The sequence below is a fragment of the Pseudopipra pipra genome, chromosome 4 (genome assembly GCF_036250125.1).
Source record: "Pseudopipra pipra isolate bDixPip1 chromosome 4, bDixPip1.hap1, whole genome shotgun sequence".
NCBI lineage: Eukaryota > Metazoa > Chordata > Aves > Passeriformes > Pipridae > Pseudopipra > Pseudopipra pipra.
Window position 1 is genome coordinate 45,275,923 of NC_087552.1, and position 9,284 is coordinate 45,285,206.

The window sequence follows — 9,284 nt, forward strand, 5'->3', positions numbered from 1 at the left end:
TACAAAAAAAGTATTCTGAATTCACATGCACCAGCAGCTTGATTCAGGTATTGCTTTTGCTGACAAGCCCCATGCTTACTCCCAGCCACCTTCTCCCCAAAGCTCCAAAATGAGGGAATTGCCAAAAACTCCCAGAAGTCCATTACTATTGTTTTCATTTTAATATGGCAGGTGTAACCACTACAGCTTCACAGATAAAAATATGGGGTTCATCATCTTAGGCATGCAGAGAGAAATTTAAAGGATTTTAGTGAGAAAAGGCAGAGTATTGGATCCAATTAAAGTATCTGTGGAATGACGTGCAGTTGTTCACTAACTGCAGGGTCAGTTTCATTGGGACTTCATACATGCCAAGCTTTATCACCAGGCAATGCTTTCAGTGATTTTGAAAGCTTTTACAGAGCCATGTATAAGACTCTCATTTCTTATTTGTAGAAGATACATTTTAGGTACTGAGAACTTGCAAGTGTAGATAGGAAATTAACTCAGAAACCAGAAGGAAGCAATCGAATACAATCTCTGTATGTGTACCTGTAAGACAAGATTTGATAGGGATGGTATTTTTCATTTGACTGGCTATGGTAGTCAGCAGACAGCCTTTTGGGCACAAACCCCACTTCACTAGTGTGGAGTAGAAACAGCAGAGGACTAAACACAAATTACTGCTGTGACAGGGATTCTAATCACACATGTGCTAGTAAGGCTGCTCCCCAAAGAAGGATTATTGGTATCTTAAAAATGTGAGGAAAATGGTTATGTGGTTATATCCCCAGGGGAAAGCCTGAGGTAGATTTTATTCTGTGGAATACCAAGTGGCTAACAGCATGGGGAAAAAATTGTCTTAAACCTCATTTTGCCCCTAGCTTGGTGCATTTTGTTGATTTACAAGCTTAATTTCCTCAGCTCGTCTTCATGTGCTTCCCTCGAAGCTTTTGCTCCCGCACCAGCACTGCCAGGCACCCCACCTCGTGTAACACCGCCACTGAGGCAAGGTCTGGTGCCCTCGGCAGAGGGATCACATTCCAGGGCTCTGATGATGATTCCCATTACACGTGTTTTATACTACACACACGCACAGGTTGCAGAGGAAGCTCTGAGCGCTAAGTTCCTCAGCGCTCTTTGCCTGCAGTCCTGCAAAGCGCTGCAGCAACTCAGGGAGCCAAGCCAGACTCAGAAGGGGAAGGTGCTGAGGGACAGGCTCTTAAACGTAATTTTAAACTCTTCTTGTTTTATTGCCACCACCCCCCGCCTCCCAAATTCCGTGTCCAGCAACCCGAACGTGCTCCGAGGCAACACCGACACCGCCGGTCCCCGCTCCCCGCCCGGCGGAAGCAGCGCTGCGGCCCGAAGGCTTCCGCCCGGGCGCGGGGCGGAGCCGGCGCTGTCAGCCGGCGCTTCCCGACATGGCGGAGTATTCCTGCGTTAAGTCCACTAAGCTCGTCCTTAAAGGGTCGAAAGAGAAGAGGTGAGGAGCGGGCCGCCTGCCGCGCCGCCCTTCCCCGGGGCCAGCGGCTGCCGCAGCGCAGGTCAGGGAGCCCGGGGCTCCCCGCACTGCCCGCCGTGCTGCCCCGCACGCCCCTTCCCGACCCCCGGCGGCGGGAACGCCTGGGCTCCCGGCCGGGACAGGGGGTCGGGCCCTGGGCTCTCGGCTGCGGTCAGGGCCTGGGCGGGAGGCCGTGAGAGAGAGGGGCGAAAGTGCCGGGCCGGAGGCTCCTTCTCATTTCTTTGCATCTCTCCTTGCAGCAAGAAAAAGCACAAGGAGAAGAAAAGGAAAAGGGAGGAGGATGCAGCAGAGCAGCTTGATATTGTTGGTGAGCAATATTCCGGGAGTTACGTGACAGAATAGAAGCTGTAGGGGATATAGCAGAAGCTGAAGAGATTGTTATAGGACTTTGTAAACTAAGTGTAGTTCCTATAGAGATTTATAACTATTTCTCACAACATGTTATTTGTATATTTGGATCTTCCTAGACTCCAAATGGAACTTCTGATGCCAATGGGATGGATTTTCTACTTTTTTTTTTTAGCTAAATATATTCTTAGATAATCCAAAACTGCTTATCAGCTTGAATATCTCCTCCAGTACCACCACCCCCAGTGGTATTTGCTGCAGGAGGAGAGACTTTTAAGCACTGTAATGCAGTTACTTATTGAGTTAAATCGAAACTGAAGACACAAACATTAACCAGTAATAAAATATAACTACTTCTTGTAACTACTTTTTCATAAAATAGAATGATCAAAGTGTGTATAGTCATGAACAATAACTTTACAGTGTTGCCCCTTGGCACTATCATGTTCTTGATTGATGACAGTTCACTTCACAAACAAAAACAGCTAGAAAGAACCACAAAATCATGAGAGATGTTTTGTAGCACAGTGCACGTTACGGGATAATTTTTTTATTATGTGTATATAAGCATAAGATAAAATAGGGCAGGGGGAAGTCATCCTTGTTCCTGTGTTAAAAAAAATTATGAGAAAATGGGCTCTTGTGTCTTACATTAGAAGAATGATACAGATATTCTGTATTCTTTAGTTTAGCCAGATTTCAAAAAAGTGGGAGAAATTTGGAAAATTCATACATTGATCTGTGATCCTTGACTATGGAGGACAAGACAAATAGTTCTGTGTATTGTATAAAGACAGGAAAAGGTTATTTCTGCTCATGGCAGATTGACTTGCCAAACTTATGAGGGAAAAAGACACCATATTCAGATTGAATAATTGAAAGTACTTATTATCTTAAACAGGTAGGAAATATTTGTAAGACAATATACAAGGAGAAAATTTTACTGTTCAAAAAAATATAAAAGTCATAATTCTGAGTCATGCACATGGCTAGGATTACCTTTAACTTTGGTAGGATTCTGTGGGACTCAAATGTTCAAACACAGATTGGCTTGAACAACTGAAGTCTCAGTATTACAGCTCACATGAAGTAATTTAAGAGCAAGATGAAATAGTGTATTTGCTTCTGTTTTGCTGGAGTACTTAATAATGATTGGATATGACCCCAAAACTGCAGGAGACTGATCAAGAGGGGGAAAAAAAAACACTTTCCTTGCAAGGTGTTTCTTTGCTGTGTCATTTGAATAAATCAACTTGCTCTATAGAGTAACAGAAAAAAGTGATAAAGCACAGGACCTTGTAACTAGGGATGACAGGGTAGGGATAAGAGCAGGACTTTCTGATGCAGCAGCAACACCATTCACCATTAAATTGGCTCTGGACTATAAAATAGTGCACAAAGATCTCAAAATAGCAAATAGAAATTTTATCTTTAGAATTTCAGATTCTTCAGAGAAGACACATATATATCATCTCTTGAACTGCTGTAATCAGAAGTTGGGATTACTTGGTTAATAAACTGTCATGGTTTTGTATTACAGGAAATTGGTGGGCTATCAGTAATTTTGGTGAAATTACAGGAACTATAGCTATAGAAATGGATAAAGGAACTTACATCCACGCCCTTGACAATGGCTTGTTTACACTTGGAGCACCACATAAAGGTTTGTTCCAGAAAATGTGAAAATAAGCAGTTTGAACAATGAAATGCCTAAAAGCATAAAACTAGCATCACTTAAAGGCAAGCAGTTTTACAGCTAAAAGCAGTTTACTACAAATGCAGTAGTTATAGATGAAGCATGCAGATGACTTAAACCTAATGACTACCAATCAGTTTCACTCATCTAGTTTCTCCATGGTTTATGTGTATAATAAATTGAACTGCATTGGAGATGATTACCTGTTAAAGGCCATACCACTTGCTGGATAAAAAGCAGTATAATTTTTATTAAATCCTATAAAATCTTTATGGCATCATTTGAAGAGTGAAATTCAAGGCAGATGAGTTTTAAGGCTTATTGCTGCATCTTCTCTCAATATGCTTGTTTTGTTACTGCACAAGAGAGCTACTAATGTGCTGGGATAATTAGCTTGTTCTTTGAATTTGAGAGCCATCACTCAGGCACAGACTATTCCAGAACCCTGACAGTGTGTATGTTTCACCTCCAGGATGAGATCAAACCAGTGATGGCAATATTCTCTCATTTTGGTTTTGAGGGATGGAGAGGCTAGTAGCTTTTAGGATACTGAGCTGAGTTACAATAGCTTGAACCATAATGCGTTTTTTTAAGAAAAAAGTAACATTACAAGGAAGTTAAGGTTTTCAAAGCCACCAGGAGAATTACAAAACATTCTCAACTGCAAATTTCTTTATGCAAGGATCATCTTTATTTTATGTCTTGTTTTAAGCACTCTAAATACATGAACATAAATGAGCACCTGCATTGCTTTTTTAACTGTGAATTCTCAAAAAAGGAGAATTTTAAAGAATAGTATTTAGCAATGGTCAATGTTTAATTCCTTTTGAAATTGCAGTATTAATAGGCTAAAATATTTTATGTTTAATACTTCATACTTAACTAATGGAAAATGCATTCCTCAGATGATGAAGGCCCTAGTCCTCCTGAGCAGTTTACAGCGGTAAAGTTGTCTGATACAAGGTAATTCCTTTAACAGTGTTTCAAGTTTTGTTTGATAACTGTCTTTGTTTTCTGTGTGAATACATGTTTTAATACTCTCTTTAAATACATTGTCTAATAATAAATGTGTTTGTGGTAACTTGGATGTTGGGAATTGCATAAATTAAAAAAACATTCTATATTTTTTTCCTGCGCTTTCTCTTTGAGGATTGCTCTGAAATCTGGTTATGGCAAATATCTTGGTATAAATTCAGATGGACTCGTTGTTGGACGTTCCGATGCAATAGGATCAAGAGAGCAATGGGAACCTGTCTTCCAAGATGTAAGCTATTTGGAAAAGTTCGTTTGACATTCCCAGTGTTTGACTGTATTTTGAATTAATCTATGCTGATATTTTTTGACTGTGAAGTAAAACCATTTGGCAGTCTCTTTCATATTGTAACTTTTAATATTATGTTTTCCCAACTGCAGTGCATTTCCTATAATGTGAAGTTCTTAAAATATTTCAAGTTACTGCTTTTTGGCAGCTATAAGCATCTTAAGAATGGAGGAGCCAGCAAGTCTTCTGGCCAGCTATTGAAGTATCCATACATAAAAGAATAAAACACATTTACAGAGATTTTTGATGTATTGTAGAGGATAAATGTTATGAATCAAGGATTATATACAATCTCATTATTCTAACAATGTGGGATGTTATTTCTGCAGAAGAAAATGGCATTACTAGCAGCAAACAGCCGTTTTATTAGATGTAATGAAGAGGGAGATATAGAAGCCAAAAGCAAAACTGCAGGGGAAGAAGAAATGATAAAGGTAATCACTAACTTCTACAATTAATACAGGATTGGGAGGGATATTCAAACAAGCAGGTGTCTCTGTGCCACAATTTACTGTTAATACAGTTATAATTGTTTTTGTAAGCTGTCAAGTGATTTGGCCACAAGAAAGGTAAATGAGCACCAAGGCTGCATAAATTCTCAGTACTTCCAGTAGAGGTAGGAAGATATTTTACCACTCCAGAAGGGCAAGATGTTAAAGGGCAAGACAGTCTATATGATATTCCATATAGTTCTAATTAGGTTAGTATGGAAGAGATGAATTATGACTGAATCAGGGACAGAGAAGGATTTATCAGAGTGATGCAGAAGGGGAGATCTTTTTGGAAAATCTAAAAAGACTATCTTGACTTTATCCGAACATGGAAAATATATGTGTCTCTCCACACAGAGGTAGGTGTCTACTAGTCAGAGCAATAATATTTTTAGATCAATCTCTGAATTGTCTGTGCCAAAACTAAGAACTGTAATGGTGCTCCTTTGAGATGAAGGCAATTATGTCTCACAGTAGTATTAAGGATTACACTTAATATTCCCCATATTTCAGGCAGCTCTTGCTTTGATTGCAGTAGTCTCTAGTTAACCAGTTAGAAAGCTGTGAACTTGAAAAGTCACTGTGGCTCATTCTGTCATGAAGGATATGTTGTCATCTTTAACCTGTAGCTTACAATTTTATAATATAGGTGTTTTCTGTTTTGGTTGTTTTGGGTTTTTTTCTCAATTACTAGATTCGTACTTGTGCTGAAAGAGAAGCTAAGAAGAAAGATGAAGTTCCACAAGAAGACAAAGGAAACGTTAAACAGTGTGAAATCAATTATGTGTACGTACTTTAGAGCTGGTAACAGGCTCAAGTACATTTTTTCACTTCTCATTGGGGCTATCTTTGGTGAAAGGGCCAAACTCCCACCCAGCCTTTCACTTGCTCTTCCCTCAGCAGGACAAGGGAAGAAAATAGGAGGAGAAAGCTCATGGGTTGAGATAAAGACAGGGAGATCATATAGCAGATGCTGTCACAGGCAACAGACTCAAAAGTGAAAAATTACTTAAATTTGTTGCCTGCTAAATGGATTTTGGTACTAAGAAAGACAAAATTTAAAAATACCACCTTTTCTTCCCTATCTCCCAAGCTTACCCTCTACCTGCTCCCCGAAGCAGGATGGGGTATGAGTCAATACACAGTGGTTTCTTTCAGCCACTCCTTTCCTCTCCCACTTTTCCCCTGTTCTGTCATGGTCTTATCCATGAGTTGAAAGGTAATATCTGCTCCAGTGCCTGAAGCATCTCCTCCCTCTTTTTCTCTGTCCTTGATGTTCACACTGCCATTTTCCAATTCTGGGCTTTTTTCTGTTCTCCTCTGCCTGTGTGGCATTTTGCCCTTTCTTAAATACACTTTCATAGAGGCACCACCAGCTTTGCTGATGGGACTTGGCTGTGTCCTGTAGTGGGTGTGTTGTAGAGCCAGCTCTGTACAGCACAGGGCAGCTCCTGGCCTTTTCTCACAGAGAAAACTCCCTGCAGCTCCCCCACTGTCAGCACCTTGCGACCTACATCCAATACACTTTTGTTCCCTGATTTCTTATGCTAGTAGTTGAAGAAGGGGCTCTTTAGAATTCCTGACCACACAGGGGCTCGTTCCTATTTAGACTGCCAAAACAAAAAATAAAACCTGAATAGTTTTCACCTACAGGAGCCTTAGTGCAACTGTAGTACTGAGATGGTTTGCTGAATTTTATTAGGCCAGTTGTCTGCTGCATAATAGAAACTAAGACTTATCACTGTTGTTTTATTGAAACACAAAATTTTAAAGACATTTTCCTTTTTATTTTTTTTCTCCCCCTTACAGAAAGAAATTCCAAAGTTTTCAAGACAAAAAACTTAAAATAAGCAAAGAAGATACAAAAGCTCTTAGAAAAGCCAGGAAAGAAGGCACTTTTCATGAAATGCTGCTTGACAGGTACTTCAAAATACAAGAAATATTGTACTGATTAAAAAAACTACTGGGAGATGGAATTACAGTAAACCTGGGGTACAAAAGAGGGCTAGATTCCAGGCGGGTTGTTGAGCATTTCTTCTGTGGTGAGTGTTGTGCCTGAGTTCTGGGGTTGCCTTTTTTTTTAAATTTTTTTTTTTTTTTTAATCTGAATTTTCACTTCTTTAGCTGAAGTTAGCAGGTTTGGACTGTAAATTAATTCAGGTTGTTCAGTGTGTTTGCTGCAGAGTTATTGAGGGATTAATCTTTTTAATCCTAAAAATTAAGCTAATTTTTAACATTTTTCAATACCCCAGAACATTTTGCAGAGACAGAAGTTGCATTTTAAAGAGAAATAGCGTTTATTAAGACTATCTTTGTGTTATCTAGTGGGAATATTTTTTTTTAACTCCCTGAGCTGAGGCTTTAGAAACTGTCTTGAATTTTTAAAGCCTTTTGTACCAGTATATGGTATAAATATTTGCATTAATTCAGTGGGCAGAATGCAGAAAACTATTTTTGGTAATTGCAGGTGATGTGAGAACACTCCTGGGCTATTATTAATGTTTTGAGACAGCTAAAACACTGAGGTGTAATTGTATTTGGTCTTAATCTAAATCTTCTTTCATTCACTCTTTTCATATAGGAGAGCAAAAGTGAAAGCGGATAGATACTGCAAGTGACATCCAGCTGGTCCATTTTCTTCTGCATCTTTGACAGGGTCAAATTGAAAACAAGAGTAAAATATTTTATAATTTTTTTATTTAAGTAATTGTTAAGTATCTTCAGAATTGTATTAAAATTTTCTCACATATTGATAACCCAGTTATAAAATCTTATTAACTGTATCACTTGTGCATATTTGACTTGTATTAAGGGAATGACTTCAAGAAAAATTAAAGGTATATCAATTACCAATGGCAAACTGTTTGCCATATACCTTAAGCCCTGGGAGACAGACTGTACACTGATTTAGTCCAGAGAGAAAGTTCCCTGGCTTTTAGTGATCTTGCCCTCAAATAAAAATCAGCACCTCATTAATGGGTGAGCCATGTAGGCATAGCTTTTTACCAATAGCAGAAAGGGTCAAGTACATGAACTGATTGTACACGTAGCTTAGGGGCTTTTCAGTTGCTGTGTGTGTCCATATGCTCTGTGACTTAATGTAAAGAAGAGGGCTATGTTGTCTTTTCCACACTGTGTAAAGGCCATATTTTGAGTTCCTGTACTGTTGGTAAAGATACACTGCACATGCTCAGGGTCTGACAGAGGTGTGAGTGCTGAATTTATGGGGAGAAGGCTAAGAGCTAGAAATAAATAGATGATTGCTGTCAAATGTTCCTGGCCAGTCTGAGGAATTCTTGGATGAAAATGCAGCATAGCTGTGAGCTGTTCTATCAGAGAAAAAAAAAAAACAACAAAACCATAATTAATTTTTCTCCAGAGCTCCTTAGTTTGACTTAGGAATGGGGATTAGGGCTCATTAACTAGTTCTTGTTGTAGGTACCACGCTACATGTCCCTCCCCAGAAATGTAAGTAACCTGATATACAGCCATTACAACATCATGGACCTGGAAGTGGCCTAGTGCCAAAACTACTCCCAGAAACACTGAGCAAGAGGCAGCACTGCAAGGAGCAGGCTGCAGGCCAGAATGACCTTATTGGACAGTTCATTGCAGGTATCATTGATCCACAGTCACTGTGAATCTTAAATACATCTGAAGTGAATGTTAATGGTTGAAGTAGATTGATATTACAGCATCTGTTTTTCTTTCAAGAATCTACTGTTTGAATAAAAACTTGTCTGGTAGAACTCAGAAAGATGATTACTTCAAATGTGGATGCATCTGGAAGCAGAAATCTATGCTGGTGAGAAGAGTGCTGAAAGGAGTACTCAGCAGCTGAATAAGAGCCTGAGAATTACCCCTGTAAATGGAAAGTTCCCTTCATTTTAGTGCAAAACGGAGATGCAAGGTGCAGGTGCTCTA

The 9,284-nt window shown here is 39.4% G+C and overlaps 1 protein-coding gene across 1 annotated transcript; it reads left to right on the forward strand.

Annotated features, from left to right (window-relative positions):
- The first annotated feature begins 1,336 nt into the window (after window positions 1–1,336).
- On the forward strand, window positions 1,337–8,143 carry FRG1 (FSHD region gene 1). The gene is made up of 9 exons (XM_064652717.1): window positions 1,337–1,465; window positions 1,744–1,811; window positions 3,393–3,515; window positions 4,454–4,511; window positions 4,698–4,812; window positions 5,199–5,303; window positions 6,055–6,146; window positions 7,170–7,280; window positions 7,942–8,143. Exons 1-9 carry the CDS (start codon window positions 1,404–1,406, stop codon window positions 7,976–7,978), a joined length of 771 nt encoding a protein of 256 aa, XP_064508787.1. The 5' UTR covers window positions 1,337–1,403; the 3' UTR covers window positions 7,979–8,143.
- Window positions 8,144–9,284: the final 1,141 nt, after the last annotated feature.

What these genes read in the sequence shown, in the direction of transcription:
- FRG1 (XM_064652717.1), top strand. Translation starts at nt 1,404, where the DNA reads ATGGCGGAGTATTCCTGCGTTAAGTCCACTAAGCTCGTCCTTAAAGGG. An exon ending in AAAGGGTCGAAAGAGAAGAG is followed by an intron (nt 1,466 to 1,743) that starts GTGAGGAGCGGG and finishes CTCTCCTTGCAG; the next exon opens with CAAGAAAAAGCACAAGGAGA. An exon ending in AGAGCAGCTTGATATTGTTG is followed by an intron (nt 1,812 to 3,392) that starts GTGAGCAATATT and finishes TTTGTATTACAG; the next exon opens with GAAATTGGTGGGCTATCAGT.